The following is a 19,236-nucleotide window of genomic DNA, read 5'->3' on the forward strand; positions in this document are numbered from 1 at the left end:
GACATAATCGGCCTACAAATGCAGCCTCAAGAGGATGCAGCCCATGAATTTGGACACCCCTATAACAGTTTGTAAAACCTCTTAAGTCTGATGAGATGGATTTACAAACTAAAAAAAATGTCAGGCAAAGAGAAGATTTTTTTATACAAAGTACTTAAGGAGGAAAAAGTCACATGAAGCTAATAAACAACCACACCAACATAAAATAATTAATTTGCCTAACCTAAACCAACACAAAAACACTCACTGATCCTGACATTAGAGCTCATAAAAATTCATGTATGTTTGTAACACAGTTTGACTTTGTGTCAGTAAATCTCATGAACAGCCTGAAGATGAATAAACTGTAGTTCAGAGTCACTGACAGACAGCACAGACACACACTGTTGGTCTGAGTGTGAGCATGATGATCATCAGAGATGTCTGCTGGATGTTCAGGAAAGTTCATTGGTGTCTGTCCTTAGATCGTCTGACTCACAGTTCATTTCTGTCTCCTCCTGTCTGACCTGCAGGTGAGAAACAGGTGTGAGGTGTCAGCTGTCAGTGAAGAACAGAACAGAATCCATCCCCTTTTCCCTCATAGCAAGCAGGTCTGGCCCGGATCTGGTATCAAGCCGGCACTGCTGGCTGACTTCTGGCACGATAAGACGTTTGTCATCCAGATATGGGCCAGGCCTGCCATAGATGGCACTGTCTATGTGATGTCATGCCATATCTGGCTCGATTGTGGTTTGGTTTATGTGGCCCAGGCTCATAGAAAACAGGCCTGGCCGGGATCCAGCATTAAGCTGGCACTTCTGACTGACTGGTGTCATGGCAGAGTGTATGTCAACCAGATGCGGGCCAGGTCTGGCAATGCGGCACTATTTATGTTCCTATTTTCCTATTTTAGTTAGAAGACCCAAATGCCATGTTGCAATACTATACCGCAATGGTAGCCAATGTTTCAAGTGCACGTTTGACAGGTTTGTGAGTGTACACTTTATCCAAAACCTAGTGAGGGTTTACTCATCTTTGCCAGTGAGTGGATGTAGCTCAGGCGGTAGAGCAGGTCACCTATTGATCGGAAAGTTAGTGGTTCGATCCCTGGCTTCTCCAGTCTGCATGTCATGAGTGCGAGCATATATGAATGTAGTTAGGAAGCACTCAGTTAAGAGAAAGTGTGTGAATGTAGCATGTTGCATAGAGCACTTTGAGTAATCTGGGAGAGTTGAAAAATGCTGTATAAGAATCATTCCATTCACTGTCTGAACAAAATTTGTCATGTTGCTTTTGCACTATTATGCACATGTTGTTATTACATGGCTTAATTAAGGTACACATTAGGCTGAATTCTGGGACCAGAGCTGAAAGTGTTCTGGGACAGCACAGGGCCAGCAGTGTGTCTGCAACTGGCCTTGTGCTGGCCCATGTGTGGGTCACCAAAGGGTCGTCATTCTTTGTGGTATGTGGAACATGTGTAAGCACATTGTGTGGCCCAGATTCGGGCCATGCCAATTTTGCTATGTGGATAACAGGTCTAACAGTTCGTTCAGGGTCGGAGGTCATGTTGGTTTCATCCAGCTGATATGCAGATCTGTGAGAGCTCATTAAATAGTGATGGGATTTCCGGCTCTTTTTAGAGAGCCGACTCTTTCGGCTCCCAAACGGCTCTTCAGGTTGTTTTGTTGCTTTAATTAATTTATAATTAACAACAATATAAAATTATGCACAAAGGGGATAACTAATGTTAAAAAGGTGGTTTTATTTATATATGTTTATATATAAATATATACAGTGGCCCCTACAGACAAAGCACGTACAAACTCCAAAACACATTTCTAGCGTTAACTGAACTTCCAAAACAGAGCTACCTAGATCACTTAAATTACACAATTGAAAGCATGTATTGTTTGTGTATTTATACACAAATAATATATTGTTCATTTACCTGTTACTACAACACACCAAATCCGGTCATTGGTACATCCTGGCTTGTGTAGCCACTAGGTAACAAAAGCTCAACACTGCGCCTAGCGTCCTGGAGCACTTCTGTTTGTGTTTTGTACGTGTTTTGAGTTTTTATGTGCTTCTGAGTTTTAATGTGTTTTGGAGTTTTTACGTGCTTCGGGGTTTGTACGTGCTTTGTCTCTAGCAGCCACCGTAAATATACTTTGATTTATTCACTCCACATAAAATGTAATAAATATATCATATAATACAAAAACCAACTATTCACATTTCAACTTTTAACTTTAAATTTTCAGCTTTTTCTTTTTAAACAAATTTAAAGTGAAACAACACAAAACACTGCAAACCACAACACAATTAAACATAATTTATAATATGAAAACAAAAAGATGCACATTCTCTGTCATATGGACCTGCATGAATAAACTTTCTGAATCCTTTATCATCCGCAACTGAAAATAGTTGTGGATGATTACTATACCTTTCTAATGTGATGTTGTTGTCCCTGGCTCTCTTTCTCTCTCTCTCCCTCCCGCTCTGTTCCTGTGCTACTTGAGTGTAACTACTGCCCCTCCCCCCTCTGCCCAGCGCAAAGCACAAGGCTCGCACGTGGAGTGAAGCGGAAAAAAAGTGCGAGAGAAAGGGTGAGAGAAAGAAGAAATAAAAAACCATGGCTCCCAATAATGAGCCGGCTCGTGTCATTCACTTCAAAGACCCGGCTCTAAGAGCCGTTTCGTTCACAACCGACACATCACTATCATTGAAACATGCCTGAGACTTTTGGAAGGTCAAATCCTCGAATTTCTGAAAATGTGTTTGTTTATTATGAGGCTGGAACATCTGAACCTTTGATTCAGTGATAACAGCTCTGTCACACCAAACAAACTACACTGTTTACATAATTTACAATGTTTATATATGAAGCACTTCAAATACTAGGATAATAATACTAAAAGTGCAAACTGAAAGAGGATTCTTTTAACACCTCAGTGAGCTCAGTGTGATTGTGTCATTAACCCTGATAATTATTGAATTAATTATCTTTAATTTCCTAATACAGTTGTTACACAGGCAAACTGGGGTTTGTCAGTTTATAGTACAAAGATCAGCTCGTATGTTCTCAACCATGAATTAATTAATTTTAACCAAAATTCAGAGGAGATGATGATGTAAGAGAACAACAGTTTATCACAGCTGGTCCAGATGTGTCAGGGATCACTGATGATTTCAGCATGAGAGGTTCAAATTTATAATGTGATCAGTCTCCTCCAAAGTTTGTAGAACGATCCAGGCAGTGATTCTGGAATTTGGAAACTGCTTACAGATTAGTAACTCTGCTCAGCTGGTCTCAGGAACATTACAGCAAGAGGGCAGAAACTAGAGCTGGGCGATATAAATTTTTTCATATCACGATATGTTTTTTTCATTTCAGGCGATAACGATATCTATCACGATATAAGCCAAATAACTATATTTGTAAGATTTAAATGTGCCGTTGCTCACAAGTAAAATGTGAAATAATCAGCAGCTTGTTTGGATTTAAATATTTATTTCTCATAATAAGTTCAACAGGGTAGATGTACTTAAGGAACATGAGACTTTTTCAGATAAATAAAGGCAAATATTGCAAACTACACAAAAGGCAGCCGCTAAAGCGTTTAAGTTTCAAAATAGAACAAACAAAACAGACTAAATTGTCAATTCCACTTAGAAACAAAATATTAATTCTAAAAATAAATCTTAGTTTGTTTTACAGAAGAACAGACTGTTACGGTCGCTGACCTCTAGTGGCTCTCCCTCTGTAGAGGAGTGTCTTTTCTCCTTTTCTTGTGTTGCAGGTCTGCCTCATGAGCCACAGCTGAGGTGTGTTCGTCAGACACGGCATATAGTCTGCCATCCTAAACTGCCACACCCCTGCCACTTCCCCCATTTTTGCCGGAGCTGTGAGCTGTATTGTTTTGGGCAGCGGGCCTTAGTGTGTATGCGTGTGAGACCTTAAACTCTGTGAAACTTTGGTTTTCTTTCTTTCATTGTAAGCAAAGGTGCCCTTACTGTGTTAATTAGTTCATTGTTGTGGAAGCAGGTAGGGGTTCTCTGCCATTTTAGTTTCAACTGTTTTCTCCTGTTTTTGGTTAGACAGGGAGCTCAGCCATTGTATCTTGTTTTGGTTAGTGAGTACTTGGTTTGATTTCTAGCTAAAGGGGGTGTTTTGTTTGTTTTGGCCTTGGAGACCCTGAAGAAAAGAGCTTCCCTGTGTTTATTTTTACTGTAGTAGTTTTGGGCAATAAATCATGTTTAATGACATCTATTCTCCAGTAGTTCATGTGTTCTCTTTCACTTTGTGTTACCCCTCACCCCAGTCAACACTTCATTTGTAAGTGGGGCGTAACACAGACAAAATTGACTCACTTTTGTCAATATCAAATAAACTGAGAACTAAAAGGAAGTTCTCAATCTCTCCTTGTTGTATAGCTGAGCTTTTCAAACTGTTTTAACAGTTACTTTAGTCTGACAAAAGCCGAATGACGAATTAGCGCTTCCAGTCAGAGATGAGCATGCTTGTTCTGTTTATTGTATTTCCAGACTTGCTTTCGGCACAATTTACAGTGCACACTACTGTTTTTTGTCAGACTTGAAATAGCCGAAATACCTTCACACTACAGAACTTCTATGGCTCTTCCGTTCGACAATCTCTCCGGCATTGGAACCATCATCTGTTTTCTCTTCGGTAACCTTCGGTCACGCTCTCAGTGGATTTTTCTCTAGTCGGCACACTCATTTCCTCCATTACCCGGGCGGCACGGCGGCTGGCTGCTTCCCAAACAAATACACATGTGCGGCTTGGCACTTGGGCTGTACGTAACAAGTCACGTGATGTGATGCTGCGGCTGTGATTGGTTCGGCTCTGCGCTACTTAATTTAGATTGGCTGTTTTTTTTTTTTTTTTTTTTTTAAGAGGACAAGAGAGATGAGGCCTATCGCAATAGTTTAACTTTTCTATCGAGAAAACGTTATTTCGCAATACATATCGTTATCGTTCTATCGCCCAGCTCTAGCAGAAACACAGCTACAGTATTTTGCCTTGATTTAAACATGGCAGACTGACAGTAGCCGTTCTCTCTCTGTAACAGCAACACCTGAAACATGCAGGGAGGACTGAGTCTGCTCAACTACACATGGTTTAAATTCTAAGGTTAAAGCTATCAGGACATAATGTAAGTAAATTAATTAATAAAAAATGAGCTCAGTGTGGAGCCTCACACTCTCACAGATGAGGATGTTTAACACCGATTCCAGAGCGAGTAAGACTGTGCTAAAGAAAACTGATGGAGGCCATCTAAGTGGCTGGATGCTTGACTTCAAGCAGTCAGTGATACGGCCCTAGCAGGGCCTCCTGAAACTACTATTGTGTGGGTGTGGTGTTCTCTCTTTGCCTCCTACTCTCTTGCTCCGCCCCTCTGTCTCGCTCTCGCTCTTCTCTCTCCCCAGGACACAGCTGCTGCTCATTGGCCTCATTTACCACCTGGGCCCAGTCAGCAATCACCTCTCTGAGGTCATATAAGCTGGGGATGAACTGGATGACAGAGGGTGGTTTTCTCTGGTGTCGCCACTTTGTGTTCTAGGTGTGTGATTGTTCTGCCTGAGTTGTGGAAGCAGTAAAGCTAGCTGCTGCTAGTGACAGGGTGAGCTTGTGGGCCCCTGGAAGTATCTCCTCGTGGTGTGGAGTTTTTTTGTTGTTGCGACCTTTTTCCTAGTGTTATTGGTAAAACAGCGTTGCCAACTCTTTATGTTAAGTTTATCTGTAATAAAAATTATTTTATTTACTAAACACCTCTGTCTGTTCTCCTTTCATTCTGTTCTGGACCCATTTGTTACCAGTCCGCACACACCCCCTTGACCTTCATCGTTGGGACGTAACAGTCAGTCAGACAGTTAATCCTTCAACACTTGTCTGCATTTATACTGATTGATGCACTTTGTATAAAGTTGTGTATTGTGTACATATAAAGAGTTATTAGGATAGGTGGGACAGAGCTGTGATCATTTACCAGATCACAGGTACAGCCGTGTTTTAGCCTCATGCTAAAGAAAAACATTTTCAAACTAGTGATGATTTTACTTTTCAAAAATAACGTATTTTAATGAGCTCTCGCAGATCTTCAGTCTTCGTTTTTCTGCTGATTGAGCCAAAGATGACGGCTGACTTCACATGGGTTGTTAAAAAACCCTGCGAGTTAACTGGTAATTTTAGTATGTGAAAAAAAAAAAAGATTTAAAATTCGGTCCCTAAATATAAATCATCACATCAGACAGTGTGTCCTCCATCGCTGTTGAAATAGTGGAAACGCAGGTTTGTTGGGTTTTCTTTTGGTTTGGCGGCCATGTTTCAAAACAATATGGAGGCTGCAGTTTTGGTCGATTGTGTTTCCTGTTTTTAAATGAAAACAGAAAAATCCACCAGTACAGTACACTATATGCCAAACATCATAAAGTCTGATACACTGAAAACAATGTTTCAGGGGTGACAACAATCAAGCATCTATAAAATTGATTATTTAAGTTTTTACACTGTATAAATATCTCAGACATTTTCACTGGTTAAAATTCAGTAAAATTACATTTGTAGAACATTTGATGGTTTCCTGGTGTAGAGTTACTTTTAATATTCAGTGCAGTTATTGTGCTTAATCGTTTTCTTTTTCTTTATCCTGTGTTTGATGCTCAGAGTCTCTGTAACTCATCACTGTCGATAAATGAGGAAAGAAACCCCAGGAAGTGCTGAGAGGATGGTACCACGTGTACCTTATCATGAGGGAATTCTGTTTTCTATCTTTTATTTTTAGATTGTTTATCTTAGTTTTGAGTTGTTCTGGATTCGATTAGTTAACCGGTTGCCACACACCAGGTCACCAGTGCATCACTTAAACGTTCAGCCACATGCTAATATTTTCAGGAACAAGAAAATATTAACTTTCAAACAAAGTCAAATCCATAATTAATTATCTCTGAATGGTTTTGTGGTTGCCTTTGACTTTTATCAGGTGCAAAAAAGTTGATTTTAAATGTGATCAGATGAAGTGTGAGGTTGTGAGAAAGTCTCTGACTGCATTCATAGATGTGTCCTTTCAGCTGGGTTAGGGTCTTTAACATTGAGTTTCCCCACACATGTTTACAGACGAGTTAGAGAGCAAGAGAAGAAGAGACGGATTCATAAATGTCTTTGTTTCTGCTCTAACCAAACAATGCTGCTCTACAACTCTAGACTACCAGCCACAAAGACAACAGCTGGAGAAACATATGTCTACCTCTGACATCCACCAGCTCATCCATACAACAAACAAGCACCAACAACCAGGAAGCAGCTTCACCTCTGATCACACACACACTCAACTCTACTCACTCACCTGGAGGAACAACAACAGTCAGGGAGATGAAGCTGATGAGCTCCCATGAGTTTGTTTCTGCCATGAAGCCATAACACTTGTATGTTTCAGCATCATTAACCGTCACATCCTTCAGAATCAAAGACGCGTCTCCATCCTTCATCTCTTTGTCCTGCAGATCCACCCGGTTCTTAAAAGATGGATGCTGGCTGTCTGGAACAATCTGACCATCCTGGTACAAAAGCAGATATTCTTTCTTCAGGTCAGCTCTGCTCCAGTGTACAGTTATGATGCTGTTGTTTGGAGCTCGACATGTCAGAGTGACGTCCTGTCCAGACTCAGCTGTGATGGTTTTCTGGTCTGAAAGAAGAAACAACACAGAGCAGAGAGGTTAAAGGTCAAAGTACAATTACGATCAGAATGATTGACTTTAAATATTTTGTTTATTTCCTTTGACATTTGAGTTTTTAGTCATGTTGGATTTAATGAACCTCTGAACATCCAGCAGGTCACCAGTGACCCACTGAGGGGGAATTTTAGCCTCATGCTAAACATGCAAAGTGTCAGAAACTACAAGATGTTAGCTTCCACAGAACAACAACATGTGCTGATAATAAGTGAACATAATGTGTGAGAGAAAGCAGCCTCTCATTATAAGACACTGTGAGTCTCTGCATGCTGCCTTTATGGAGCTACAGCTGTTTGTATACACTGAACAAAAAGCTTTGTAGCTGCATCCTGACTCCTGACACTACAACACATCACACTGACACACACATTACACTTCTTTGTCTCTGTCACAGCTGGATTACAGATGTTAAGTGTCCACCCAGGTTCATGTCTCCTTCACACACACAGTGGAAACTGTGTTTGGTTTCTAACAGCTATATCTGACCTGCTTAATGTGACAAACGAGACAATGGCGTCAAAAACAAAGCTGAAAATTAAAATCTTATTTTAAAGTTGAGTCTAAATTTGATCAGATGAAGTGTGAGGCTGTGAGGATGTCTCTGACTGCATTGGACTCCCACTGTGGGAGAAGGGGAAGAAGCGAAAGGAAGGGTATGAGCAGATATGTATGTGTGTTCAGCAATGAAGTCTAATAAAGTGAAGCTAAACTTGCTTAAAGCCATATGAAAGCTCGAAGAATGAAGTTATGATCTAGGCGCGAGTCACAGAGCTCAAAAACGATAAGCAAGCACTCGCTGTTGTTTGGCGCTCTCTGGGAGGACAAGAGCGACGGAATTACCGTTGGATGATTTGAACAAGGACACTGGTATTAACACAATACTCTTATTCTTTATTCAACCAGATAACGAGACACCCCACTGTAAACATGACAAACTATAACATAGACTTTGAACAATGATACAGTGGTATGTGCAAATACGAGATGGATTCTAGGTGGGATGTAAGGAACATGAAAACTAATGGTATATTGAAACAACCTTTTTTCATCACTGACAAGAAAGTGCAAGTACATCAGGATTGCTACAATCAGCATATGCAGCCTATAAATGTAAAGCCTTCAAGAGCTATGGAAAAAGATTCACCCCCCTGATGATAAGAAAAGGGATCTGCTCAGGTCTAAGATTGGTCAAATTCTTTGGGTGGCACGACAGGACAGACCAGATGGAATGTTTAATGCCAGCAGCTTGGCATCAACTATAAAAACTGCAACTGTGCAGACTTTGCATGAAGCAAACTTTATAGTGTGAAAACTGAAATGAACAAAGGTTGCTTTGAATTTTCAGTATCTAGGAAGGGACACTGCTTTGAAGCTGATTGTGTTCAGTGATTCCTCATTCAGAAATCTGTCAGATGGAGGCACACAGGGAAGAGATCGCATCATCTCAGTGGGGAACAGTGGAAGATTCTCACTGCTGGCATGGCAGTCAAAGAGAGTCACGAGGGTTGTACACAATATACTGACCGGTGAAACACTTGCCATGTCACATGGTATTGAAAATGCCATTTTCCTATCAACGCTACACTCTGAACTCACCACTGTTAATGTAAAACATCCAACACTTATAACCTGTGTCACTGATAATCACTCACTTGTTGATGCACTCAAGTCTACAAAATCAGTCACTGAAAAAATAGTGCGTTTTGAGATAAGCAGCATGAAAGAACTTATCCAGACTCAAAAGGTGGAGCGAGTCCTTTGATGCAACACAAAAGAGTACCTAGCAGAATGCCTTACAAAAAAGGAGTTCCTGCTTTCAAGTTACACTTAAAGAAACTTAAAGAAAGCCAGTGGAAATTTGATTAAGACAAACAGTTTAAAATATCTGTATCTCATATTTCGGCTCTGTGCAGGCAGGAGAGGACCCAAACGTCTATTGTCTTATGTAGTCTGGAAGATGAGTGGATGGTGGGGTGGGTGCAGTTTTCTCTGTGGTGGGGTTGGGTGGACTGTCCCGGGCTCTGTGGGGCCGGGAGGCGCTGCTGCACTGGGCCCCGGTCTGGATGGGCCTGGGCCCCCTTTCCCTGGCGGGTCGCGGAGTGTGGGGGTGCCTACTGGGGTCACCGGGGGAGCTGGCCCCAGGGATGGGTCACTTGCCCCTCCCTTCCTTCCCTCCCCATCTCCAGCTGCCTCCCTCTTCCCGCTCCACCACAACCACCCACACATGCAGGGCCTTGGAGTAGGGGTATGTCACCAGGGTGCAGAGGAGGCTACCCCCTCCTCTGTCCCCTTCCGGCTGCCTCTGCCTCAATTTTATCCCACAACTTAGACATTCACATTACTCACACTCTCATTACACATACATATAGGATCTTGGGGGTGGGCACGATACACGGAATCCAAATTACCATCAGGGTGTACACCTCACCCCTCGCGTGGTTGCCCACCTCTCAATTTTAAATACACGTAGACATTGAGGGCTAGCAGGAGGGACTATGCGCTTACCTGCTGCTCTCTGGCAGGTAGCTCCATGCCCTCCTGGGTTTTAATTGCACCTTAGAACACACATGCATCAACACTACAATGAGCGGGTGGAGGGAGGTTTGGAGTCTTCTCTCACCCCCGTTCTCTGCGACCTGTTGGAGCGGGGGGGGGGGGGGGGGGGGGGCTAGGAGGAGGAGTTGGCCGTCCGACTGCGGTCTGGAGTGTGGGGCCTCCCTGCTGCTGCGGAGTCGGGGCGGTCTGCCTCTCCCCACCGCAGGGAAAAGGGTAACACCACCTGGGTCTGGGTGCAGTTCCCCCCTCCAGGGGCCAGGGTACCTAGACCCGGTTCGTAGAGTATGCTTGGGGAGTGTGATCGTGTGTACAGCGTCTCTTTATGTCTGTCTCCACGTTGGTTGAGTGTGGAGTGAGTGCATATGAGAGCATGAGGGTGGGAATGGATGTTTGTATCTGTGTGTGCCTGTATGTCTGTGTCTATATGTCAGGTTGGGTATCAGACGCCACCTCTCTGGGGACACCTCAGGCCCTCCAAGGTTTGGAGGCCTATCTCCCCCCACCACCACTTCCCCTGCCAGTGGCGGACTCCCTCAGACATCGGTGCGTTGGTGGTTCTTTGTGTCTGGGGATGGGCGTCCAGGTACACACCGGCTCACTCCTTGGCGGCCGCTTATCGGTGCCTGGAGCCTGGGGCTCGCTCGGGCCACTTCGGAGGTGGGGTGCCCCCGGCCTCTCGGCCTGGGGCTCGGTCACTCAGGCACAGCTGGCTGCCGGCGGAGCTCACGGGCGCGTCACTGCAACTCCCCCTGGCTTCTGCTCCGCGGCTGCTGAGTGAGCCCTCATCTGGGACTCTCCTTAGCTCTTACTGGGACAGTGGTGCGGCTGCCCCTCTGTTGGTCTTCCTTGGTCTCTTGTGTTCTGAGGGCCTCTGGATGTCTGGAGTTTTGATCTCCTCCATACCTGCTTCATGCCCTGGAGGACGGGGCTGTGCCCCCCCCCCCCCCCCCCCCCCCCCCCCCACCCTCTAGCAGATCATTACATGAAGGAACCTTTTAAAAAAACAAGCGCGTCCATGCTCACAGGTGTACACACGGGTGATCACACCCACAAACTACACCCTTTTTGGCTCCTACCTCAAAGCACACTGTGTTCTGTTGATCTTATGTGCTGCACAATAATGTTTAATATTTAGTATTTTCTGTCATATTCCCATATATCATTGTGATGTTGTTTATTCTATTACTCTTGTTTTCTTTTTTCTTTCTCAACAGGTGATCCAGGTGATCGATACATGCATTTTTTCTTTTCTTTTCTGCCCATTCTGTTGTTTGTTTTTTTTGCCCTTCTCCCCCGTCCCTCTTCTCAGCTGTTTCTCTTTCCCTCTTTCTTTCTCCCCTTCTTTCCCCCAGTCAAGTCTGTCCCGTATTCAGCAAGTGAAAATAAAATAAACAATAAAAGGTGAATCAAATGGACCATTATGGCAAGGCTGGGATGGTCAATTTGGTAAAGTAAATCCGTTGGGCATCTTTCTTTGCCTTTAGACAATAATTCTGATGGCAAAAGAGCCAAACGGGACAGGCAAAAAAAAAAAAAAAAATGAGAGGACCCAAATGAAAGGGAACACACTGCATGCGTATAGTATATAGAGTATATATTTATAGGATCACCCCCTACCAACACATCCGTTTTTTTTGTTGGTTTTGTTTGTTTTCTTATTTCGGATTATGTGATTGTATACAGTTGTAAGTATTCTCTCTTTATGACTCGGATATAAATTAAAATATTATTTCGGTATCTAAGGCAGATAATATAAGCATGATGCTTACATGATGTACATACTGTGAATGCCTGCTTTTGAAATCTTAATAAAAAATAAATAAATAATAAAAAAAAAAGAAAAAAGTAAAAGAAAAAAGGGGGGGGGGGGGTCTTTAATGGTAAAAGCACGTTTGAATTGGAAAACAAGATTACACTATCACATAGGAACACATTTGTTAAAAGATCCTTATTTATTTCTCTAAAATGTAAAATCTCTAAAATTTAGTCTTAAATTGTAGACTTAAGATGAGATGTCTAAAACGTTACTTCTTCTTTGACTAAAATAATAAGATTAATTGAATAAACATTACTCATGTGTGAGTAATTTAACTGGTGAAGGGCGGGATGTTTATATAGGAGAAACATCCCGCCCTCTTAAAGATCGAATTAATGAACACACAGAAGTTCGATCAAGAAGAAATAATTTAACCAGCCCTGTTGCAAGACACTTCAATGATAAACATCCAAATTCACCATTATTTTTCCTAGGCATAGAAGCCATTAAACTAAACCAAAGAGGCGGCTATATAAATTTTATCCGAAAAAAAAAAAAAAGAGAAGCATCTTGGATATTCCGTTTTAAGAGTCTGCACCCCAGAGGTATGAATGAGGATTTTTCTATCAATGAGTTTTTATGAACTACACCTTTTTTTTTTTTCAACCTGTGTGTATATTTATAGCATCCTCCTTATGCATTTCATGCATGTGTTATTTTCAGACATATGGGGGTTATGTCACCCCCCCCCCCCCCCCTCCTCCTCATCAGTAGTCTGGTATTTACTTGAGCGTGACTTAGCCAATTAACCAATACCTACCTATTATATGTCAGCTGACCTATCTATGAAGTTTTGACTGGTGAATTTAAAAAAAAAATTCTGTTTCCTGTCTTGTATTTAGGCAATTTTTACAATGTTTTACTATGACCCCGATGAAGGCCACAAGTCAAAACGCGTTGGTCAATTATTAAAGTTGTTCATCTTCCCTCAAGTGTTGCTGGAGTTCCTGCTTTGTGAATTCTTTCATCCTCTCCATGCACCTTGGAAGCAGGTGAAGTTGTGCCAGAAAATTTTTGCTGCGATATCCAGTAAATTAACCTGAACAACTTGAGTGAATATGAATGAATAACAAACAAGACACAGGAAAACAGGAAAACTAAGAATGCTGGATCCGATGACCCAGGATCCTGACGCTGTATTGTTGTAATGGTATTACTATTTTTCATGCCACAGTTTATGTTGCCACTGTTACAGTGTATTCATGTCAAAAGGAAAAGGACGGGGAGTGGAGAAAAACAAAGCTTCACTTATAAGCTTTAAATTTTCTTTTAAGAGAGTCAATTCTTTTGACTTGTAAGCTTTGTTGCACTTGGACTCTTACTGTAATGAGGAAGAAGCAAAAGGAAATGCACGAGCAGATGTTTATGTGTGTGCAGCAATAGAGTCTAATAAAATGAAGTGAAACTAGCTTAAAGTCTGTTTCATCACTGAGTAACAGTGTCTGTTCAGCTGCTCGCTCTGATCCAACCTTTGGTCTCTAAGGAGAGGCTTCAGGGAGACGTTTGCTACGTTGGACTGTAGGACCATCAGAAATGTGTGCAGTAACAAAACAGGCAGCACTGAAAGCAGCTCTAAGTGTTTGTGTTGTTCAATGATTTGTGCACAACAACAACAACAGGACCTCTCTCATCCATCAGTCACCATGTGGACATTTTTCTGACACACTTTGAAGCTGATGGACGTTTTGTGTCTGCACTAAGTACGTTTTCAGCAGCTATGGCACCGGCAGGATTCACTTTCACAGACTCACAACCACCAGCTTCACCCCTCCCCTCCCCCTCCAGCTGTAGGCTTTAACATTGAGTTTCCCCACACATGTTTACAGACGAGTTAGAGAGCAAGAGAAGAAGAGACGGATTCATAAATGTCTTTGTTTCTGCTCTAACCAAACAATGCTGCTCTACAACTCTAGACTACCAGCCACAAAGACAACAGCTGGAGAAACATCTGTCTACCTCTGACATCCACCAGCTCATCCATACAACAAACACACATCAACAACCAGGAAGCAGCTTCACCTCTGATCACACACACACTCAACTCTACTCACTCACCTGGAGGAGCAACTCTGAGGTAGATGATGCTGATGAGTTTCCATGAGTGAGTTTCTTCCATGTAAACATGACACTCGTATGTTTCAGCATCATTAATCGTCACATCCTTCAGAATCAAAGACGCGTCTCCGTACTTCATCTGTTTGTCCTTCAGATCCACCCGGTTCTTAAAAGATGGATGCTGGTCGTCTGGATCGAAACGACCATGCTGGTACAAAAACACATTTTCTGGCAACAGGTCATCTCTGCTCCAATACACATGTCTGATGTTGTTGTTTGGAGCTCGACATGTCAGAGTGACGTCCTGTCCAGACTCAGCTCTGATGATCTTTGGGTCTGAAAGATGAAACAACACAGAGCAGAGAGGTTAAAGGTCAAAGTACAATTATGATCAGAATGATTGACTTTAAATATTTTGTTGATTTCCTTTGACATTTGAGTTTTTAGTCATGTTGGATTTAATGAACCTCTGAACATCCACCAGGTCACCAGTGACCCACTGAGGGGGAATTTTAGCCTCATGCTAAACATGCAAAGTGTCAGAAACTACAAGATGTTAGCTTCCACAGAACAACAACATGTGCTGATAATAAGTGAACATAATGTGTGAGAGAAAGCAGCCTCTCATTATAAGACACTGTGAGTCTCTGCATGCTGCCTTTATGGAGCTACAGCTGTTTGTATACACTGAACAAAAAGCTTTGTAGCTGCATCCTGACTCCTGACACTACAACACATCACACTGACACACACATTACACTTCTTTGTCTCTGTCACAGCTGGATTACAGATGTTAAGTGTCCACCCAGGTTCATGTCTCATTCACACACACAGACAAACTGAATGTATATGAGAATAAATCTTTAATAAATGTTATTAACAAATGAACCAGAATGAAGCAGTTGAAGCAGACCGGCCAACTGTTTCTGCTGATGATGCCTGTAGTTTAACTGTCAGTGAATAACAGAATCAGATTCTAAATCTGAGTTTAAAGCTGGGATGATGTTTACAGAAGAGTTAGAGAGCAAGAGAAGAAGAGACGGATTCATAAATGTCTTTGTTTCTGCTCTAACCAAACAATGCTGCTCTACAACTCTAGACTACCAGCCACAAAGACAACAGCTGGAGAAACATCTGTCTACCTCTGACATCCACCAGCTCATCCATACAACAAACACACATCAACAACCAGGAAGCAGCTTCACCTCTGATCACACACACACTCAACTCTATGGGCTCAAAATGTGGTCATAAATAGATTTGTGTGTGCGTAAAAAATATTTGTGCGTGGACTTAGCCAAAACAAACCCCTGCAAGTTACAACTACGAATTTTGACCTTATTTTTCTTCCTGTCATCTGATTGGTCAATGTCATGTCAATCACAAATGTAACAATCCAATCAGAGAACAGATGGGTTTGGCTGTCAGAGGGGCGCTTTTTTGAACTGCAGGTCCTTGAAGGGTAATACAGTTTGAAGCTGGAGGATCTCTATATAAATATCTGATAGCAGTTAGGTCCCCTAACTTTCAGCAGCTGTTGAAAGGATAAAGTTGTGGTATATCAGTGGTTAGAAATACCATTATTACTTTAGGATTAGTTTAACACAAAGTCAGGGCTGACCCAGGACCATTGCTATGAGTCACAGTGCGCAGCATAAAAGTCCTTTCACATCGGATGCAGGATGTGCTGCTAATGCTAACTGCTAACTAAAAGCAAAGGATCCAGAATTTGTTGCTGGCTGCTGGGCTCTGTGGGTTTTTGCAGCAGCTCTACCTGTACTAGATGCACCTGCTTCTTGTCTTTTCTATCTCTGACTTTATGTGAACTACAAGAGCTTCTTTTTTTTTTGCTGGTTCTTCAAATGTTCAATAAAAACATGTATGCTAATTCATAATGAAGAAAGCTTTGTAATGAAGACTGTCATTACCAAAACACTGCCCCCCCCCCACCCTGCGTCTCCAGCGCTGTTGAAAAGGCTGTGGAAGTCCCTGTATTAAATACGTAGACCTGTGACACAAAATCACCAAACTCGGACGACCACAGATTGTTTTCCTTCGTGGTGATGAAGGAAAACGCTGGGTTGGCATGTAAAAGGGCATTTATTCCCTTCAAAGACCTGCAGTTCAAAAAAAAGCGCCCCTCCGACAGCCAAACCCATCTGTTCTCTGATTGGATTGTTACATTTGTGATTGACATGACATTCACCAATCAGATGAAAGGAAGAAAAATAGGGTCAAAATTCGTAGTTGTAACTTGAAGGTTTTTTTTGGCTAACTCCACACACAAATCTTTTTTACACATACAAATCTTTTTTACAAGTACAAAATATTTATGACCACATTTTGAGCCCAAACAACTCTACTCACTCACCTGGAGGATCAACAACAGTCAGGGAGATGAAGCTGATGAGCTCCCATGAGCGTGTTTCTGCCATGAAGCCATAACACTTGTATGTTTCAGCGTCATTAACCGTCACATCCTTCAAAATCAAAGACACGTCTCCATCCTTCATCTGTCTGTCCTTCAGATCCACCCGGTCCTTAAAAGATGGATGCTGGCTGTCTGGAACAAAGTAACCATCTCGGTACAAAAGCACATATTCTTTCTTCAGGTCATCTCTGCTCCACTCTACAGCTTTGATGTTGTTGTGTGGAGCTCGACATGTCAGAGTGACGTCCTGTCCAGACTCAGCTCTGATGGTTTTCTGGACTGAAAGAGGAAACAACACAGAGCAGAGAGGTTAAAGGTCAAAGTACAATCATGATCAGAATGATTGACTTTAAATATTTTGTTTATTTCCTTTGACATTTGAGTTTTTAGTCATGTTGGATTTAATGAACCTCTGAACATCCAGCAGGTCATCCATACAACAAACACACATCAACAACCAGGAAGCAGCTTCACCTCTACTCACTCACCTGGAGAAACCCTGAGGTAGATGATACTGATGAGCTCCCATGAGTGAGTTTCTTCCATGTAGACATGACACTCATATGCTTCAGCATCATTAATCGTCACATCCTTCAGAATCAAAGACGCGTCTCCGTACTTCATCTGTCTGTCCTGCAGATCCACCCGGTTCTTAAAAGATGGATGCTGGTCGTCTGGATCGAAACGACCATGCTGGTACAAAAACACATTTTCTGGCAACAGGTCAGCTCTGCTCCAATACACACGTCTGATGTTTGGAGCTCGACATGTCAGAGTGACGTCCTGTCCAGACTCAGCTATGATGATTTTCCGCTCTGAAAGAGGAAACAACACAGAGTAGAGAGGTTAAAGGTCAAAGTACAATTATGATCAGAATGATTGACTTTAAATATTTTGTTTATTTCCTTTGACATTTGAGTTTTTAGTCATGTTGGATTTAATGAACCTCTGAACATCCAGCAGGTCACCAGTGACCCACTGAGGGGGAATTTTAGCCTCATGCTAAACATGCAAAGTGTCAGAAACTACAAGATGTTAGCTTCCACAGAACAACAACATGTGCTGATAATAAGTGAACATAATGTGTGAGAGAAAGCAGCCTCTCATTATAAGACACTGTGAGTCTCTGCATGCTGCCTTTATGGAGCTACAGCTGTTTGTATACACTGAACAAAAAGCTTTGTAGCTGCATCCTGACTCCTGACACTACAACACATCACACTGACACACACATTACACTTTGTCTCTGTCACAGCTGGATTACACATGTTAAGTGTCCACGCAGGTTCATGTCTCATTCACACACACAGGGGAAACTGTGTTTGGTTTCTAACAGCTATATCTGACCTGCTTAATGTGACAAACGAGACAATGGCGTCAAAAACAAAGCTGAAAATTAAAATCTTATTTTAAATTTGAGTCTAAACCTGATCAGATGAAGTGTGAGGTTGTGAGAAAGTCTCTGACTGCATTCATAGATGTGTCCTTTCAGCTGCTCGCTCTGATCCAACCTTTGGTCTCTAAGAAGAGGCTTCAGGGAGACGTTTGCTACGTTGGACTGTAGGACCATCAGAAATGTGTGCAGTAACAAAACAGGCAGCACTGAAAGCAGCTCTAAGTGTTTGTGTTGTTCAATGATTTGTGCACAACAACAACAATGGGACCTCTCTCATCCATCAGTCACCATGTGGACATTTTTCTGACACACTTTGAAGCTGATGGACGTTTTGTGTCTGCACTAAGTACGTTTTCAGCAGCTATGGCACCGGCAGGATTCACTTTCACAGACTCACAACCACCAGCTTCACCCCTCCCCTCCCCCTCCAGCTGTAGGCTTTAACATTGAGTTTCCCCACACATGTTTACGGACGAGTTAGAGAGCAAGAGAAGAAGAGACGGATTCATAAATGTCTTTGTTTCTGCTCTAACCAAACAATGCTGCTCTACAACTCTAGACTACCAGCCACAAAGACAACAGCTGGAGAAACATCTGTCTACCTCTGACATCCACCAGCTCATCCATACAACAAACACACATCAACAACCAGGAAGCAGCTTCACCTCTGATCACACACACACTCAACTCTACTCACTCACCTGGAGGAACAACAACAGTCAGGGAGATGAAGCTGATGAGTTTCCATGAGTTTGTTTCTGCCATGAAGCCATAACACTCGTATGATCCAGCATCATTAATCGTCACATCCTTCAGAATCAAAGACGCGTCTCCATCCTTCATCTGTCTGTCCTGCAGATCCACCCGGTTCTTAAAAGATGGATGCTGGCTGTCTGGAACAAAGTAACCATCTCGGTACAAAAGCACATATTCTTTCTTCAGGTCATCTCTGCTCCAATACACATGTCTGATGTTGTTGTTTGGAGCTCGACATGTCAGAGTGACGTCCTGTCCAGACTCAGCTGTGATGGTTTTCTGGTCTGAAAGAGGAAACAACACAGAGCAGAGAGGTTAAAGGTCAAAGTACAATTACGATCAGAATGATTGACTTTAAATATTTTGTTTATTTCCTTTGACATTTGAGTTTTTAGTCATGTTGGATTTAATGAACCTCTGAACATCCAGCAGGTCACCAGTGACCCACTGAGGGGGAATTTTAGCCTCATGCTAAACATGCAA

The 19,236-nt window shown here is 42.3% G+C and overlaps 1 protein-coding gene across 1 annotated transcript in view; it reads right to left on the bottom strand.

Moving 5' to 3' along the window:
- Nucleotides 1-474: 474 nt before the first annotated feature.
- Nucleotides 475-19,236, bottom strand: part of LOC147333941 (cell adhesion molecule CEACAM5-like) — a 129,454-nt gene continuing 110,692 nt past the window's right edge. Inside the window, exons 4-9 of the mRNA XM_086286438.1 lie at nucleotides 18,699-19,037; nucleotides 17,090-17,416; nucleotides 16,554-16,880; nucleotides 14,171-14,515; nucleotides 7,356-7,694; nucleotides 475-506 (exon numbers count right to left, since the gene is read on the bottom strand). Of these exons, the coding sequence (XP_086142564.1) occupies nucleotides 475-506; nucleotides 7,356-7,694; nucleotides 14,171-14,515; nucleotides 16,554-16,880; nucleotides 17,090-17,416; nucleotides 18,699-19,037 (1,709 nt within the window). The remainder of the gene's footprint in view (nucleotides 507-7,355; nucleotides 7,695-14,170; nucleotides 14,516-16,553; nucleotides 16,881-17,089; nucleotides 17,417-18,698; nucleotides 19,038-19,236) is intronic.

Source organism: Aulonocara sp. 'chitande type north' Nkhata Bay, linkage group LG3 (assembly GCF_057382095.1).
Source record: "Aulonocara sp. 'chitande type north' Nkhata Bay isolate Kocher_YH1m ecotype deep benthic linkage group LG3, A_spYH_male_GT1.1, whole genome shotgun sequence".
In the NCBI taxonomy this organism is placed as follows: Eukaryota; Metazoa; Chordata; class Actinopteri; order Cichliformes; family Cichlidae; genus Aulonocara; species Aulonocara sp. 'chitande type north' Nkhata Bay.